General features: G+C 47.5%; 1 protein-coding gene and 2 pseudogenes across 3 annotated transcripts; 1 reads left to right on the top strand and 2 right to left on the bottom strand.

Moving 5' to 3' along the window:
- Nucleotides 1-1,014: 1,014 nt before the first annotated feature.
- LOC309977945 (melanoma-associated antigen B4-like) lies at nt 1,015-2,049 on the bottom strand (the record flags this gene model as incomplete). Its single annotated transcript, XM_082864321.1, has 1 exon — nt 1,015-2,049. The coding sequence occupies one exon, from the start codon at nt 2,047-2,049 to the stop codon at nt 1,015-1,017; it is 1,035 nt and encodes a 344-aa protein (XP_082720447.1).
- Nucleotides 2,050-11,197: 9,148 nt separating this feature from the next.
- Nucleotides 11,198-11,664, top strand: LOC309978533 (ubiquitin-conjugating enzyme E2 D3-like; annotated as a pseudogene). The gene has a single exon. The product of its transcript is annotated as a ubiquitin-conjugating enzyme E2 D3-like (transcript).
- A 1,926-nt stretch (nt 11,665-13,590) lies between these two features.
- Nucleotides 13,591-14,590, bottom strand: LOC309978532 (melanoma-associated antigen B4-like; annotated as a pseudogene). The gene has a single exon. The product of its transcript is annotated as a melanoma-associated antigen B4-like (transcript).
- Between the last annotated feature and the right edge of the window lie 5,151 nt (nt 14,591-19,741).

Below are 19,741 nucleotides of genomic sequence, written 5' to 3'. Positions count from 1 at the left end.
CTCCAATTAAAAAAACCCGATAACTAATTAATGGAGCGGGCTGGGGCTCCTCCAGCCCAGGGCACAGAGTGCCAGCACAGGGGCTTCTCAGCATCCCACCACAAAGGAGACAATCTGCATAAAACACCTGGTTTGTTTGGGCACCGTGTTCACCTGCACTGGGGCAAAAGCACTGGACCCCTGCTCACCATTATCACAGCCTCATCTAGCCCACCATGCAGCCAACTTAAAATTACCTCCCAAGGAGGGATTTGCAAAATAACCAAACCTCAAAGTGTTCTGGCTAAGAGAATTTATACTTCACTGCTCTCATCTGGACTCTCTCCCCACCATCCTCACTGGGTTTTTCCATCACACCACCTTCCTTATATAATAGCTGCTCTTATACTCTCAACATCTACAGGCAAGTGCAGGGTCTTTTTTATCTTAGCATCATCACTACCAGCACAGAACCTTCCAAAGAGCAGATGCTCAATTACAGATGGGAATCAATGAGGCACTGAGTGAGGAATGTAACTTATTACTATCTAATTTTGTCGGCATTCTTGAATAAGCTAAGGACATCTAGGTGTATATCTTTGAACTTTACAAAGAGAAAGACAAAGGTGAATAAGACAAACCAAAATTTGACTAAACTTTACTTTGCTTTCATCCATTTTAAAACCACAGCATTCTTTCACATTTCCAAGAAAATTCCTATTCCAATGCCATATTATCTCTGTCCAGAACCCCAGAAAGATGCAAGGAGTTTTCACATGGTACTACACAGTACCTAAACTCTTACGCTTAAACCTGATAAACAACAACAAATATGTGATCCATGTCATTTATAAACTTGGATTCTGAATCTAAAGAAACATTCTAGTGAAAGAAACATTTGAAAGATACTAGTGTAAAACAGGAACACAAAGAAGATATATATTATGATCTTTCCAGCCCCAGCTTAGCCTCTCACTACTGAAAAGGTTGGCAGCGTTGGTCAAACACAAAGTGAAGAAGCTGCCTCAGACCTCACTAAGGGTGGGAGGAACTGCTAGACATGACCTTGGAAGGCGCACTGGCCTTGACTCGAGTACCAGCCCTGGTTGCGGCTCGGGCTCGGGCTCTCTCTTCCTCATCTCTCAGAGCCTCCTCATAGAGATCTGGTAAGGCACTGGGGACGGTACCAGCCACCTTGGCCATAAATTCCAGGACTTTCATCTTGCTGGTTTCAGCGTGGGCTCTCCGGCCCCACAGGAGCTCATAGCACGGGAGATCGCTGTCGCACACCTGACGATACACCAGGTACTTTTCCTGCACCAGATCTTCTGTGATAAGCTTCCTGGGCTCCCCAAAGATTATGTGACACCTTCCAACATAAACACCCAAACCATTCAGGAATTCCCAGATCTCCTCCTCAGAGGCGCAGTCGCCATTCAAGAAGATCACACCGAGGACAAGCATCAAAAGCCCATTCTTCCGAAACCGCCCGCCACTGCTCTGACGCCCATCATCGCTGACATGTAGCTTGCTGACAAGGGTATAGGAATCACCACCCGGCTTGACTTCCTTCAACTCAAGACCAAAGACCAGCTGAACGCACTCAGCAGCTCTCCTGAGGATCTCAGGGAACTTCCTCTTGTACCTTTTGTTCACAAGCTTCAGCAAGTCTGCCTTTATAATGGGCTCTTCCACTGTATACTTCTCCAGCAGGAATTCTATCAACATTCCCATCTTCTTGATCAGAGGATCTCTCTGAAAGCTCTCACCAGAGGCTGAGGCGCGGGAGGAACTTTTCCTTGCTTGAACCGGGCCCTTGGCGCGCACATCAGATCCTGGGCCTGAAACCCCTGCAGCATGAGAGCTAGTGGCTGGGGCTCCCTGAGGCTCCTGGCGAGTGCCAGCAGCAGGGGAGCTCGGGGGAGTACCCTGAGAAGGAGAAGAGGGGCACGAGGGCGACTCTTCTCTCTGTGCTGCAGTGGCCTGAGCACCCCCGAGATTCTGGGTCTCCCTCCGGGCCTGGTGGCGCTTCTCGCGGGCACGGAGCTTACTCTTCTGCCCCCGAGGCATGACTATGGGCAGGGACAGCAAGCGGGAGAGTGGGCAGGAGAGCAGGTGATGCTGGAACCTGGGGGAGGGAAGGTGAGAGGGTGTGAGCACCTTCAGCAGGGAGGTCCCACCCTGACTTGAAGAAGGCCGCTCTGCACGTTTCCTTGAGGGCACTGCTCTAGGAACCACTAGGCTCTTGTTCTTGGTCAGCCTGTCCCCTGAGAACCCAGTGTAAGAAGCGAGAGTGAGTGAGCCTCAGGCTACAGCCTGCCAGCCCTGCCTGTGGCTGACGGCGGTGACCACAGATCCTGGTAGGGTAGGCCCTCTCTGGGTTCCAAGGGTCCCTTTCGTTCACAAACAGGATTGTCACATCGACTCTTGGTAGGGCCGGGACCTCTTTCCTGTGCTGCTCTAAAGGTGACACCTCAAAGCTCCCTGGGGCCCACGAGAAGGAACTGAGTCATGGACACTGTCGGGGTGCACAGCGCTGACACTTCTGTGGGGCCTGCTCTGTCCTGAACTCGTTGGTCCTCAACCATTCAGTGTCCTCATCTTGTCGACACCAAGGGTCTGGGACACCTCCTGCTGCCCCTGGTGTGGCACCTTCAGACAAAGGATCTCGTCTCCCTTAGAAATGATACAAAGAAATGAGGAGCCTCCGCCTGACAACCATGCTCTGGGCCTTCAAGGTCTGAGCAGAGGCCTGGGCAGGACTCTTTATTATGCCTTTGATTCGGTGGAAGGGGGGTGTGCTACCTTCAGTCGTCATTCACAGTCCCCACTGGGTCCCCTGGGAGGATCTGGGGGCTCCTTTCTCTCTTGACTTGAGGACATTTCCTCACAGTACGGCCCACAGCTCCCTGAGACCGAACAGTGGAAGTGACGATGGCCTTATCTGGCCACAGCGCCCCTAGTCTCCAGAGGCTGAAAGTTGCAGCAGGCAGGCTGAGGCCCTATAACGTGTGGTCCTCCATCACGGTCCCCATTTCTCACTCAGGGGAGGGTCTACGGTTCCTCCCTCTGCTGACCCATCACACCAAGATGCTGACTTCCCTGTGAGTTCCGAGTGGGGAACTGATGGGCACTTGTGCCTCACATCTGTGCCCGGGGGCGCCTCTAGGAACGACAATGGAGAGGGACTCTGCGCAGTCCCCGCTGGCACGGGGTGGACTTCCCCCCACAGTCCTCAGCATCTTCTCCGTGAGTCCTGGCAAATCCCGGAAATCCTCCCTCCGCTGATCTGAGTTCGCTTGCATTACATTAAGATTCTCACCTTCCTGAGATCCCCAAGATGAAAGAAAGGGTGAGCCACTGCCAGTCACCCCCGTCCATGCCCTCCCTGGGTTGGTAGCAGGGGCTGGACTCCACGGGACCCCACTGTTGCGGCATCGTTGGCCTCTTTCGCCCTCACTCAGACGGCATCTACGCTCCTCCCTCAGCCCACCTGAGTCTTCTGGCCTCAGATCAAGGCCCACATCTGCCTGGGTCCCTGGGGCCCGAAGTGAGGGGTGACACATCAGGCTACCTCTACCTGGGGTTTCCCAGGGCTGAGGGGGGTGGGAGTTTGTGGGCCCTCACTGCTTTGGGTGGGTCTGCATCTACATCATCCCTCAGTGTCCTCACCCTGACGCACAGCAGGACTTGGACATCCTCTGTGTCTTGACTTGACGTCTATACCCTCATACTAAGGCCCCCAACTCCCCGAGACCCGCTAGAAAGAAAATTTTCTTGTCTCTCTAGCTACAACTGTGTGTGGACTTGCAATGCTGACAGGCAGGAAGAGATTCTGTGGCCCTCACTATTGTGGTGTAGGTGGTCCCCTCAATTCTCAGGGTCCTCTCCTTGGATCCTGGCATTACCTGGAAATCCTCCGGCTGCTCACCTGAGCCCATACTCCCATCAAGGAGGTTCCTCACCTCCCTGCCATGGTCCGGGAAAACGTGAGTGATATTCATCAGGTCACCATGCCTGAGTCTCCCTCCCAGGTCTGAGAGTAGGGATGAGATTCTATGGGGTTCACTTCTTTCTGGGTGGGGCTCCCTCATGTTCACTCAGTGTTACCACCTTGACTCTCGTTAGGAACCAGGCTTCTTCCCTATGTTGAATGAGGCCTCTCCCATTAGACCCAAACCCTGACGTCCCTGAGACCACCCTTGGAGAAACTGAGAGGGCAATTCAGCCTGAGAGCTCTAAACCTGGCTCTCCAGGGTGAAGGCAGACGTGGCACTTTGTGGGGTGCCCTCTGTTCTGGGGGAGTCGGTTGTCTCATTCCTCACATAGAATTTGTGCCTTGACATCGATCATGGCCTGGGATTCCCCTTCTTCTGCTGAACCGGGCAGCCAGCCCTTAAAGCAAGGCCCTCATCTCCCTCAGACCCCACAGGCAGAAGTTAGGGGGCACCTGAGCCTGCCAGCTCTGCCCTGGGCCTCCCGGGGCTAACGGCAGGGGCGGCATGAGATGCAGCTCTCTCCACTGTGTATGGAGCAGTCTCCATTTCCTCACTCAGGATCTTCACCTTGACTCTGAACCCTGCCTGGGACTTTGCCCTCTGCTGACCTGAGTCCATGACCGTCAGAAAAGGTCCTCATCTTCCTGGGACCTGAGCTTACAGTCAGAGTGAGCCTCATTCTGCCAAAGCTGATCTGGGGCTCGGCTACGCCTGGTAACAGCAAGGGTGGGACTCTCCGACCCCACTGTTCTGGAGTTGGTGGCTCCCTCAGTCCTCATTCAGGACTCTGGCGTCCAGTCCGGGTAGGGTTTGGGATTCCTCCCTCCATTGACCCGAATCTACATGCCTCAGACCGCAGCTCTCACCTCCTTGAGTAGCTAGAAGAGAAGTCGGGGGCTCCACATCCTGGCTACCTTATCTGGGGACTCCCAGGTCTGAGAGCAGGGCTGCTGATTTGTGCAGTTCCCTGTTTTCACGAGAGGTCTGCTTACTAACACTGATGGTCCTACCTCTGCTTCTTTTAGGGCCAAGTCTCCTCCCTAAGCTTAATGGGGTTGCCTTATCTATCTATCCATCCATCCATCCATCCATCCATCCAACTACCTTTGTTTTACATTTCACACCCTTTACGCATTTACTTCGTAACTGGTAGTTTGTATCTCTTAATTGTCCTCACCTAATTTCTCTCCTCCCCCCAACCACGTTTGTTCTCTGTATCTATAACTGTTTCTGTTCTGTTGTTTGTTCATTTGTTTTGTGTTTCAGCTTCCACATGTAAGTGAAATCATACAGTATTTGTTTTTCTCTGTCTGACTTATTTCACTTAGCGTACAGAACACCCTCTTGGTGCACGCCCCCGCCCTTTCTTTTTGGCCGCACCATGTGGCATGTGGGATCTTTGTTCCCCCACCAGGGATCGAAGGTGCGCCCCCTGCAGTGGAAGCGAGGAGTCTTAACCACTGGACCGCCAGGGAAGTCCTGCCCCCTTTCCATAAAGGCCTTTCTCTACCCGAACGTCCCCTAGCCCCCAACCCCACTTCCCACCCCAGGCAGAAATGAGGGGTTCTCTCAGCCTGAATTACTCTAGGGCATCGCGCGAGTGAAGGCGGGAGGGGGCCCCGTGCAGTCACGCCTTTCGGAAAGAGGGACCCTCGTCAGCTCTGAAGGTCCCACTTTCCACCTGCTGGGGACAAGACTACACCCTTTGCCTAAGAAGCCGCCCCCTCTAGACAAAGGCCCTCCACTCTCTGAGGCCCTCCAGACGGCAACTCCTCTGGCATATACATCATATCAGGGTCCCACGCTGCTGATGGCAGGCAGGGGCGGGAGGCGGGGGTCACCTCTGTTATGGGGGGAGGGGGGAGGGAAGGTCCCTTCAGGCTACATTCAGGTCCTCACCGTGGCTCCGGACGAGTCCTGAAAACCCACGCTCGGACGAACAAACGCCGCGGCTCCCGGTCGGGCTCCTCGCTTCCGAAGCGGAAGTCGGGGGGAGCCGCATCCGGCGCTGCGTGGGGTCTCCGAGGGCTGACGGCAGGGGCGGGACTCTGCGGGAACGCCCACTGTTCAGGGGTCAGTGGTCCCTGCGTCCTGCTGGTGCCGTCTATCAGAGCCCGGGACCCCTCCCTCTATGGTCCCGTGTCCTCCAGCCTCCGAACCAAGCCCTCACCTCCCCGAGGCCCTAGTAGGGGGAAGTCAGGGCAGTGCTCCGACCATCTCTGCCTGACAAGACGGGCGCCACCCTATGAGCCTCCCTCCTTGGGGGAGAGACCCCCTCATTAGCACTGAGGGTCCTCATCTTGACTCTGGTTATGGCCAAGACGTCCCCCTCTGCAGAACTGGAGTCTGATCCTGCTAGATGAGGCCCTTCCCTCCCTGAGATCACTCGGGTGGAATGAGGGGATGACTCAGCAGTAGCTCTTCTGGGTCTCCCAGGGCTAAGAACTGTACAGAATTCTATTTGGCCCCCTCTGCTTTTGGGGGTCCCCTCATAACACTCAGCATCGTCACATGAATTCTTGTTAGGGCTCAGGTCTCTATCTCTCTGCAAAACTGAGGCCAACCCCATTAGACAGAGACCCTCACCTCACTGAGACTTTCCAGGCTGAAATCAACCTGACATCTATGGCCAGAGCTTCCCGGGGATGACAGCATCAGAGATTTTCCCGGGGCCTCCTTTTATGCTGTGCGTGCTACCCTTAGTCCACATTCAGATCCTCACCTTGACACATGATCAATCCTGTAACTCCACTCTCTGCTTTCCTGAAGCTGCTTGTCTTACATCAAGATCCTACTCTCCTAAGAATTCCAAGTTGAAAGTCAGGGTGATCCTCATATGACCATAGTCCATTGGGGCCTCCAAGAACAGGCAGCAGGGATGCAACTCTATTGGACCTCACTGTTCTGGCTGGGTCCTTCCATGATTCCTCACTCAACGTGCTCACTACATCTAACAAAGCCTGGCACTCCTCCTTCTACGGAACTGAGGTCACTCTCCTTAGTCTTTGGATAACTCCTATATTCAGGGGTGATCGTCTCCTCGGTCCTCATTCATGGGGGTTCTTATATCAGCTTCTGTCTCTTGATTAAAGGCTTCCTGGGAAACGCATATTCCTAGAAACATTTGACCAGTTACCCTATTGCAAATCTCGGGAGAAAATGGGTCTCTGTCCCGAAAGTGATGTAAGATTAGGAAAATGCAGCACAAATTAAGGACCTCAGGACAGATGTTACGCTGTCAGAGAAAAACAGCTGATATATTCCTTCTCTTCACCAGCCAGACTTAGGGTAGTTCTAAAATATTTACTTTCTACATAGAAGGATAGAGCCAGATAATCTTGTAAGCCCCTGATCATTTGAGGGTATCTGATTTTGCACATGCAGATGATCATATTGTTACCGAGCATTATCTCTTTCTCTCCTTTATTCATATCTCTTGTTTATTTCCGTATTTGTACTGCTGTGGGTATGTATTCCAATCCAGTGTTTTGGTCACAGAGTCCTTCTTTTCATCACTCAAGATACATTTTGAAGTGGTAGAAGACAGTGAATTAACTGACTCATGATCAGCCTCAGGCTGGGAGGAGTGGAATGGCGCGAGCTCTGGACAAATTCAGACCAGAGGTCCAGTCCCAGCCATGTGACCTATTAGCTGTGTGAACTCAGGTCCATCACCAAGCTCTGTGAGCCTCAGGTGAAGTGGCTTTGTTAAGCCCTATTTTGCAGGGCTAGTGGCATGCAGGTAATGTATGTAAAACACCTGGCACAGCGCCTGGACCACATTGAGACTTTACACAATGTCTGTTTTTACCATGATTATGATTATTTTGGCTGCAGACGATACCACCCACCCTGAAGGAATTTTTAAATCCAGGAGATATCAGAGAATATGTGGCATTCTAGGACATGGAACACCAAATCAGTCCAAAATGCTGTTTACAAAGAATCTTTAATTTCCCCAATAAATCAAATATGAAAATTATATTTTCCTTCCAACTGAATGAAATTCAAATATTCTAGAATTTGCTTCCAAGACTAACTCTTTCTTCCTTCCAAGCTGCCCTTTCATCTAAACTAAACAACCCCTATCGTCATTAATTTTACCGTCACCGAAAATCTACACCTCTCGTAGACTTTGCGGAATTACAACCAAAAAAAAAAAAACAAAACTGAATGCGAATGCCCTTTTAATAGAATGGGCTCTGACTCCTTGTCCCCCAGCAAAGAGTATCAGCCCACTGGCTTCTGAGTTTCCAGTTTCAGACTACTGTCACCTTTATTTCAAAGACACTCCTTGGAGATGATGTGCATAAAACACCTAGGTTGTGCACTGTGTTCACCTGCACTGGGACAGGAGCACGGGGCACGTTCCATCCCTGCCCCGGGTGGAGATTTCTCTCTGGTTTACTCATGGTTTCAAAGTAACTGTTAAGGGCAGTTTTCCATTCCAGGCTTAAGTCTCTCAACTCTGAGACCCACCATCTGAGGGTCTGGCCCCTGTTCAGTGTTTCCACAGCCTCACTGGCTGGCTCACCATACGGCCTAACTTAAAATTATCTCCCACTGCAGGACTTTTATATTGTCCTAAAGTCTCAAAGTGCCTTGCATCAGGACATTTACACTAGACTCCTCATGAGGAACCCCTCAACCCCCACTTCTTACCCCTTATTTTTATTGGGCCTTTAGATCTTCGTTCACCAGCTGCTTTCTATGAATGCTGCTCTTAGACTCTAGAATTCTACAGGCAGGGGTTGGGTCTATGTTTCTTAGCATCCCCAGTACCATCCAACAGCCTTCTGAAGAGCAGACGCTAAATTGATATTTGAACAATTAAAGATCAGGGCTTCCCTGGTGGCACAGTGGTTAAGAATCCGCCTGCCAATGCAGGGGACACGGGTTCGAGCCCTGGTCCGGGAAGATCCCACATACCGCGGAGCAACTAAGCCCGTGCGCCACAGCTACTGAGCCTGTGCTCTAGAGCCCGCGAGCCACAACTGCTGAAGCCCACGTGCCACAACTACTGAAGCCCACGTGCCTAGAGCCCGTGCTCTGCAACGACAAGCCACCGCAGTGAGGAGCCCACGCACCACAATGAAGAGTAGACCCACTCGCCGCAACTAAAGAAAGCCCTTGCAGCAACCAAGACCCAACGCAGCTAAAAATTAATAAATTAAAAAAAAAGAGCACGTGTGCAAGAAGGCAAAATACTGTGATTTCACTTCTCCCACATTCTTAAATAAGCTAACCGAATCCAGGTATATATACTTCAATTTTACAAAGAAAGACTAAAAGGAATAAAACAAACCAAGAAGTGAATACCTCTTCAGTTTTTTTTTCTGTATCTCATGATCACACAGACTTTACTGTGGAATAATTTCCTTTTTCACAAAAAGTCCATATTCCAATGTTCCGAATGACAAGAAATGATTCGAGGGTTTCCAGTTTGTGTTACATAATACCAAAATTCTTATTTCTCAACCTGATAAGCTGCACTAAATGTGTGAGTCATGTCATTAATAAACTTAGACTCTGAAGCTAAACACATCTTTAATTGAAAGGAACAACATTTAAAAATAGAAAAAAGAAAAATCTCCGATTTGTGCATATTGTCTAGGAACACAAATATATGTTGTGTTCCCATGAGCCCCACCTTGGCCCTCCACTAGTTGGGAGACTGACTGCTTTCTTTAATACAAAGTGAAGTATCCGCTCAGCCTTCACTAGGGACCGAGGAGCTTTGGGACATGCCCTGGAACACCCACTGGCCAGCGTAGCAGTATGAGCCCTGGCTGCAGCTCTGGCTCAGGCTCTCTCTTCCTCATCTCTCAAAGCCTCTTCATACCAGGATGGGAAGGCACTGGGCTTGGTATCACTGACATTAGCCCCAAACTCACACATTCTTTTATATATCTATATCCATAACTATCCTGGAAGCACCCCATACTAGTTTACAAAGATCATGCTCATTCTTTTTTATAGCTACATAGTATAGTGCTCCACTCTGTGAATATACCATGTTTTTATCAATTAATATATTCACGGACATTGCAGTATTTTCACATTGTTGTGGATGTGCCTTCGGGGTTAATTTCTGAAAAATTGGAGTTACTGGCTCAAATGTAAATGCATATTTCCTTTTGTTGTATCGCCAAATTCTGTTTATGTTCTAATCTCATTCTTTGACGTGTAGCTGTCCAGCTACACGTCAAAGAATGAGATTAGAACATTCTCTAACACCACATACAAAAATATACTCAAAACCAATTAAAGACCTAAATATACGAGTGGAAACCATAATGCTCCTAGAAGATAACATGGGTGGAACACTCTTTGACATAAATCATAGCAATATTTTTTTGGATCTGTCTCCTAAAGCAAAGGAAATAAAAGCAGAAACAAACAAATGGAATATAATTAAAGTTAAAAGCTTTTGCACAGCAAAGGAAACCATTGACAAAATGAAAAGACAACCTGTGGAATGGGAGAAAATAATTCAAAATGATATGCTCATTAAGGGGTTAACATCCAAAATATATAAACAGCTCATATAACTCAACAGTTAAAAAAAAACCCAATCGAAAAAATGGGCAGAAGACCTAAATAGACATTTTTCCAAAGAAGACATACAGATGGCCAACAGGCAAATGAAAAGATGGTCAACATCATTAATCATCAGATAAATGCAAATTAAAACTACCATGAGGTATTACCTCACACCTATCAGAATGGCCATCATCAAAAAGAACAGAAATAACAAATGCTGGCAAGCACGTGGAGATCTGTACACTGTTGGTGGGAGTGTAAATAGGTGTAGCCACTGTGGAAAACAGTATGGAGGTTCCTCCAGAAACTAAAAATAGAGCTACCATATGACCCAGCAATTCCACTCCTGGGTATGTATCCAAAAGAAACAAACAAACAAACAAAAAACAACAACCCCACCCCCTCACTAAGTTGGATGGTCTCCTTCAGGTTCTCGATGGTTCTCTGAGTCTAAGGGTTTCCACCGCTCATCTACCCTTCCCCCCAGTTTCGCCTACATGCCTCTGACCCCACCCTCACAGTCCAACCTCTCTGTTTAGTAAGAAGGTGCCTGTGTCTGGCAGAGCCAGGATAGGATGAAGAGACAGTCCTTCCCAGCCGCCCGGATAATCAAGAGTTTTGACCGGATCTTTGAGCACACACCAGGACTGTGAGGGGCCAGAGGAAAAGCACAGACTATGGTGCTGAAAGGGATTAATAAGGAACTTAGTGATTTGGCCCGTGACCCTCCAGCACACTGCTCTGCAGGTCCAGCTGGCGATAATATGTTTCACTGGCAAGCCACAATTATGGAAGCTAATGAAAACCCATATCAAGGTGGTGTATTCCTTTTGACAATTCATTTTCCTACAGACTACCCCTTCAAACTACCTAAGGTTGCATTTGCAACAAGAATTTATCATTCAGACATTAACACTAATGGCAGCATTTGTCTCAATATTCTAAGATCACAGTGGTCTCCTCCTTTAATCGTTTCTAACGTTCTTTCATCCATTTGTTCACTGCTATATGATCCAAACCCAGATGACCCCCCCTAGTGCCATAGACTGCATGGATCTATAAAACAGAGAGAGAGAAGTACAAAAGAATTTCTCAGGAACGGACTCAGAAGTATGCCAGGTATGCTACCTTAAAGTCAGAATAACCTGCATTATAGCCAGAATAAACTTTAAATTACTGTTAAAAAAGGAAAAAAACACTAATTCGAAAAGATGCACGCACCCCAATGTTCATAGCAACATTACCGACAATTGCCAAGATGTATATACCACATCTTCTTTACACACACACACACTCGCGCGCACACACACACACACACACAATGGAATACTAGTCAGCCATAAAAAAAGAATGAACTTTTGCCATTTTGCAACAACATGGATGGAGTTAGAGGGTATTATGCCTAGTGAAATAAGTGAGGTAGAGGAAGAAAAACACTGTATGATACCACTTATATGGAGAATTTCAAAAATAAAGCAAACTAGGGAAATATGACAGACTCACAGATACAGAGAACAAGCTAGTGGTTACCAGTGGGAAGAGGGAAGGGGGAGGGGCAGGGGAAGGATAGGGGATTAAGAGATACAAAATACTATGTATAAAATAAATAAGTGGGCTTCCCTGGTGGCGCAGTGGTTCAGTGTCCGCCTGCCGATGCAGGGGACATGTGTTCGTGCCCCGGTCCGGGAAGATCCCACAAGCCGCGGAGCGGCTGGGCCCGTGAGCCATGGCCACTGAGCCTCCGCGTCCGGAACCTGTGCTCCGCAACGGGAGAGGCCACAACAGTGAGAGGCCGGCGTACCGCAAAAAAATTAAAAATAAATAAAAATAAATAAGCTACAAGGATATATTGCACAACCAAGGGTATATAGCCAATATTTATAATAACTGTAAATGGAATATAACTTTTAAAAATTGTGAATCACTCTGTTGTGTACATGAAACTTATAAAATATTGTACATCAACTATACCTCAATTAAAAAAGATCTACTCTCTTAACAACTTTCAAATATACAATACAGTATTATTAACTATAGTCACCATGCTGTACATTACATCCCCAGGACTTCTTTATTTTGTAAATGGTTTGTACCGTTTGGCCATTTACACCCATTTCATCCATCCTCCACCCCACACCTGTGGCAACCACCAATCTGTTCTCTGGGTGTTTTTTTTTTTTTAATTTCCACATATAAGTGAGATCATATAGTATTTGACTTTGTCTGTCCCTCTGTGTTATTGCAAATGGCAGGATTTCCTTTTTTTTTTTTTTTTAAATGGCTGAATAATATCCGAGGGAGAATGAGAGTATGACTGTGTGTGTGAGTGTGTGTGTATCACATTTTCTTTATCCATTCATCCATTAATGAACACTGACGTTGTTTTCATGTCTTGGTTATGGTAAATAAATGAATATGGGGAGGTGCAGATATCTTTTCAAAAAAGTTGTTGTTCTCTTTTCCTTCAGATAAATTTCCAGGAGTGGAAATGCTGGATCACACGGTAGTTCTATTTTCAAATTTTTGATGAACCTCTATACTGTTTTCCATAGTGGCTGCATCAATTTACAGTCCCATAAAATCATATTTTCTTGAATAATTTAAGCACATCCTAAATGCAAAAGGTATATATCTTTTCCTAACTTTAAAAGGTGTATATCTTCTAAATTTTGGAAAAGAAAGACTGAATGGAGTACGCCAAACCCATAGGTGAACCATTTTAATTTGTTTTCTCTATCTTCTTATCCTATTTTACTGTGGAGTTCTTTCACATTACCAAGGATATCCCTATTCCAATTCCATGCAGTCTTGCTCTGGATCACATCGATGATTTAAAAATTTTCAATTTGTATTTCAAAAAACAAAATTCTTACTTCTAAATCTGATAAAGAGCAATAAGTGTGTGACCCATGTCATTCATAAGCTTGTTCTGAATCTAAATAAACTTTCTTTTGAAAAGAAAATCACTTGAAAATTACCAAAAAAATAAGTCAACAGGAATTTATGCGTATCAGGAACACTGGTTAACAGGCTTTTCCAACCACAAAGTGAAGAATCGGCCTCTACCTCACTAAGGGTGACAGGAGCGACTGGATGTGGCCCTGGAATGTGCACTGGCCGTGGCAGTAGTGCCAGCCCTGGCTGCAGCCCTGGCTCGGGCTCTCTCTCCCTCATCTCTCAAAGCCTCTTCATACCAGGATGGGAAGGCACTGGGGACCCTATCATCAACCTTGGCCAAAAACTCCAGGACTTTCATCTTGCTGGTTTCAGCTTGGGCTCTTGATCGCTGTCACGCATCTGATGATACACCAGGTATTTTCCTGCACCAAATCTTCTGTGATAAGCTTCCTGGGCTCCACCAAGATGAAGTGCCTCCTTCCATCAAAAACACCCAAAACATTCAGGGATTCCCAGATTTCCTCCTCAGAGGCGCGGTCGCCATGCAAGAAGATCACACCGAGGAGAGGCATCAGGGGCCCATTCTTCCGAAACCGCCCGCCACTGCTCCGACGCCCATCATCGGTGAGATCTAGCTTGCCGACAAGGGCATAGGAATGACTGTTGGGCTTGACTTCCTTCAATTCTAGGCCAAAGACCAGCTCCATGCACTCGGAGGCTCTCCTGGGGATCTCGGGGAAGTGCTCCCTATACCTTTTGTTGACAATCTTCAGCTTTTCTCCCTTTTTAATGGGCTCCTTTCTCTTATATTTACACAGCATGAACTGCACCAACATCCCTGCCTTCCTGGTTACAAGATCCTTTCCAGGATCACTGGAGGTTGAGGCCTGGGAGGAATTTTTACTTTCCTCAACTTGGCCCTTGGCATGTACATCATATCCTGGGCATGAAACCCCTGCATCACGAGAGCTAGTGGTTGGGGCTCCCTGAGGCTCCTGGCGAGTGCCAGCAGCAGCGGAGCTTGGGGGAGTACCCTGAGAAACAGAAACGGGTGAGGAAGTGGTCTCTTCTACCCCTGCTGTGGTGGCCTGAGCATTAAGACCTTGGGTCTCACCTCTGTTACGGTGGCGTTCCTCACGAGCACGGAGCTTACTCTTCTGACCACGAGGCATGGTGGCTGTGGTCAGGGACAGCAGACAGGAGTGTGGGCCAATGACAGGTGATTTGGACACCTGGAGGCTGGAGAATGAGATGACGTGAGCACCTTAAAGTAGGGAGATTCCACCTTGGCTTTATCAAAGGCTGCCTCTGCAAGTTTCCTTGAGGGCACTGCTCTGGGAACCCACAAGGTACCTGTTTTCCCGGTCAGCCTGTCCTCCCAGAATCCCATAGAGGAAACACAGAGGCCTTAGAGTTTTACTCCACATCCTATCAGCCCTGCCTTGGATTTACTCAGGTGACAACAGGTGCTGGCAGTGGGGTCCTCTCGGTTCATCGTCAATATTATCATGTCAGGTCTCTGCAGAGCCTGGCCACCCTCCCCGCTGCTACTCTTAAGCTGACACCTCAAACCTCCCTGCGATCGAGGAGAAGGAAGTGAAGGGGTGCCTCAGTCCACCTCCCTGCCAGGGGACACCAGAGCTGCGAGTTCAGTAGGGTCCTTTCTATCCTGAGTTCATTGCGATCATCATTCAAGGTCCTCACCTTGGCTCCTTTAAAGGCTTGGAACCACTACTCTCCATTTGCTGACTGGTGGATGCACCTTCAGACTAAGGACCTCACCTCTCTTAGACGTGATATAAAGAAGGGAAGCAGACGCTCTACCTGACAGTCCTTCCCAGAGATTTCTTGGGCTGAAATCCAAGGGTTGGGCTGGACACTTTGAGTCCTCACTCAGGTTCCTCAATTGGGCTCCTGGTAGAGAAGCTCAACTTTTGCCTGAATTGATGCCTATATGATAGTAAGAGCGAAACCAGCCTGTGTCCCAATAGGAGGAAGTGAAGATGACCGTATCTAACTAAACGTGGTCTCCCAAGAATGAAAGCTGTTGCAGGCAGGCTGAAGTCCTTGTGGTCCCACACAAGATCCCAATTCAAGGTCTAAATGTGCCTCCTAATAGGGTCTAAGATTTCTCCCTCTGCTGACATGGGACCACTCTCCTCAGACCAAGACCCTTATTTCCCTGTTAGCCTGTAGTGGGAACTGATGGGCATTTCTGCCTGACATCTATGCTTGAGGTCTCCCAGGGATGCTAATAGTGAGGATTCTTTGTGGCCTGAATGCTTTCATGTGGGACATCCCCACAGTCCTCAAGGTTCTCACCATGACACCTGGCATAACCTGAAATCCTCCCTTGCCAACCCGAGGCTGCCCCCTTTGACCTGGTCTCTCACCTCCCTGAGATGTCCTGGGAATAAGTGAATGCAACTCATGTCAAAATACCCAATTCTCCCAAGCCTGAAAACAGGGCTGGTGCTTTATGCTGCCCCGTTTCTTGTGGGAGGGGCCCCCATCCCCACTCGGTGTCACAACCATGAATGCTGTTGAGGACTAGGTCCCTTTGCGGAATTGGGCTTATTCCATTAGACCAAGGCTCTCATCTCCCTGAGACCATCTCCAGAGGAGATTAGGGGGCACCACAGCCTGCCAGCTCCGTCCGGAGCCTCCTCTCCTGAGTTTGGGAGCCATGAGGTAGCCCTCATTTCCCTTCGTCACTAGAGGGGAATTTAGGTCACTCAACATCTGTCTACCTTGCTAGGGCCTCCTAGAGCTGAGAGCAGGGGCGCTGCTCACTGTGGCCCGCTTTGGGGGTCGAGGTCTGCTCACTAACACTCAGGGCCCTCATCTAGGACTTAGACCTTCTCCATTCGTAGAATCAGCGCTACTCTCACAGACCAAGGCCTTCTGCCTGAGACATCCTAGGCCGAATTCAGCCCGATAGCTCTGCTGGGGCCTCCAAGAACAAGATCGCAGGGGTGGGATGCAGGTGGGTCACCTTTGCTATGGGGGGAGGGGGGAGGGAAGGTCCCTTCAGGCTACATTCAGGTCCTCACCGTGGCTCCGGACGAGTCCTGAAAACCCCGCTCGGACGAACAAACGCTGCGGCTCTCGGTCGGGCTCCTCGCTTCCAGGCGGAAGTCGGGGGGAGCCGCATCCGGCGCTGCGTGGGGTCTCCGAGGGCTGACGGCAGGGGCGGGACTCTGCGGGTACGCCCACTGGTCAGGGGTCAGAGGTCCCTGCATCCTGCTGGTGCCGTCTATCAGAGCCTGGGACCACCCCCCCCCATGGTCCCGAGTCCTCCAGCCTCCGAACCAAGCCCTCACCTCCCCGAGGCCCTAGCTGGGGGAAGTCAGGGCGCTAAAATTCATAGAGCAAGCCAGCAGGTTAGAAACTCAGATGTTACAGTCTTGAGTCCAAGGTCTGTATAGCAGGGCAGGCATACTGGAAACTCAGGCAGGGTTTCTGTGTTGCAGTCCTTTTTTTTTTTTTTTTTAATATTTATATATTTATTTTGGCTGCGCTGGGTCCACGTTGTGGCATGCGGGATCTTTACTCGCGGCATGGGAACTCTTAGTTGCAGCATGCATGTGGGATCTAGTTCCCTGACCAGGGATCGAACCAGGGCCCCCGGAATTGGGAGCACGGAGTCTTAGCCACTGGACCACCAGGGAAGTCCCTGTGTTGCACTCTTGAGGCTGAATTCCTTCAGGAAACCTCAGTCCTTGTTCTTGGGGCCCTCAACTGATTGCACGAGGCCCAGTCACACTATGGGTGGCAATCTGCTTTACTCAGAGCCTACAGATGTAACTATTAATCACATCTAAAAAATACCTTCACAGTGGATATCTAGACTGATAACTGACTAAACAACTGTGCAGCACAGCCTAGCTAAGATGGCGTACAAAATTAAGAGGTGGGAATGATAGGGAGGAATCTAGACTTGGAAATACGATGGTGCCACTAACTGGGACAAAGAATACAGGAAGAGGACGAATGAGGTTGGGGAAAAAAATCATGTGTTTATCTTTTTTCACATTGAGTTTGAGATATCCTTGAATCAGTCATCGTTGGATTTATGTTTAAAGCTTTGTGGGTAGGTCAGGGCTTGGGATAATAGATCTAGAAGTTAGCAGCAGATAGTTTGCAGTTAGAACTGGAGGAGTGGATGAAGTTACCTGGGGATAGATGTGGGGAGAAAAAAAATAGTGGACCGGATATGGTAACTTGGGGAGCACCAGTTCCCCAAGGGGTGACGGAAAAGAAGTCCATTGAGGAGGCAGAGAAAAAACAGATTGAGAGGCAGAAGAACCAGGACAGGGCAGTGTCTTAAAAATGTAGCAGACAGTGCTGTGCTCGCCAAACCCAATTCTATATTCCTTCTTCTCAGGCACATGGAAAACTCCATTTTTCAGACCCCTTGAGGCTAACCGAGGATTTATGACTGGTTTCAGCCAATGAAATGGGAGAAGTGATGGGTTTGGCTGAATGAAAGAACAGCCCTTTAGAGACTCTCTGTCCACTCTCCCCTGCCTCAGTGAATAGGTAAGCCCCAGAGAAAACCCCCAAATGCCCCTCCCTCCCCCATACCCATTGAACATGTAGTGTGGTTGAGAAATAAACCTTTGTTGTGGTAAAACACTGAGATTTCAGGATTAATTTGACACTCTAACATAACCTAGCTTATCTTGACTAATACAGAAGCCAAGGCAGTAGAATATTTTGCAAAGGAGAGAAGAGTCACAACAGTCTCACATGCATCAGTGTTCCAGAACAGAGACCATGGATTCCCAAATGTGGAATAATTAAGCCAATAAGTCCAAACAATTTAGGGGGTCTCTCAATCATAACAGTCTGACAGGGAACCTGCATTGTCTTTTGGCTTTAGCAAACAAATGTGCTCATCAGATCAATAAAATGTAGAGTTAACTTGAATTGGACATTGACATCACAACACATATACACATTACAGTGTACTAGCCTTGTGGTTTGGCTTGAAATCTTGAGGTGATGACATAAATTCTGATTGAATTATCTTTGCCTTAGTTCTCCATTTATGTTTTGCAAAAAGAGTGGTCTCAATATTTCCCCTTAGTACAAGAGACCCCAATTTATAAACAACTTTATCCTATATATTTAGTTACGAAGTTGATTGTTTAGCGTTCTGGGTGCCCTTTCCCAAGTGGAAAGAAATGATAAAGGATGATTAGCTTCCCAGGCCATATCCCACCACCTACAGTGCAGCCAGACTAGAAATGCATATTATTCCAGGACATAATTAGGACTTATGTTATTGATTCTAATCAATGAGAAGCAAACTAAATGTCATTTTACATAAGGCACAACAATAGAGTCAAGCAGGAAGCTGTGCCAGTTATATATGCATTATACTTGAAAAAGGAGAATTCCAAATTCCAAAAGTACATTGATGTAAAATAAAGGAAGTCCAACTGGCTTAAATGCACACATCTAATCATAGATTCCACCTATTTGTATACATAAAAATGAAATTTCTGATGAGACTAGTAATTATGACATAAAATGTTCCAGCTACAAAACATTAAGCTAAAAAAATCACTTAAAAACTATAAAATATACATGAAAACAATGCTTTGATTAGGCAGCATTTCCAACGTATTCTGGTCCTTCTTCCACATATTACTCTCAAATGAGATCATCACAATCTCTTTTCTTCTCAGATTTACAGAAATTACATTAAGAGGTATCCTTGGATACCAAACAATCCTTAAATCTCACTTAGTCCAAGATGTGGTCAAAGCTGAGTTCCTCAGTTCTTCACTGCTTAGCTATTTACTAATGATAAAAAATAAAATCTCTCTCTTTTGAATTACCTCATTTATCCTATACAAATGGGGAGTGAAGTATTAAGGCTAATAAGTTTTTCTGATAACCATGGCTTGTATTTAAACATTAATACTTTTTATTGACCTAATTAATATTAATAGAAATCATCTGATAGTGCTTTAGGGACTACAGATGTGACAGATTCCCTCTCAGAGGTTAGTATTTCTACATTGTAGTTTTTAAGTGTTAAGGTTATCTATAGGGCCCATATTCTTCCTGTATTAAATGTCAATTAATCCTTCAATGAAAACTCAGCAAAATGCCTTGATAATAAAATAATAGTTAACACATATATAACGCTTATGAATTCGTGGGCACTGTGCTGAATGTCCTACACTTAATTCACAAAATAATCTTATAGTTAGGTATTATTACCATCACAATATTACAGATAAGAAAAGAGGCACAAAGAGGTTACGGAATTTACCCAAGATTACACAACTAGTAAATGGTAGCGCTGG

This window comes from Leucopleurus acutus, assembly GCF_964270905.1.
Source record: "Leucopleurus acutus genome assembly, chromosome: X".
Classification (NCBI taxonomy): domain Eukaryota; kingdom Metazoa; phylum Chordata; class Mammalia; order Artiodactyla; family Delphinidae; genus Leucopleurus; species Leucopleurus acutus.
This window is presented reverse-complemented; position numbering and strand designations above follow the sequence as displayed.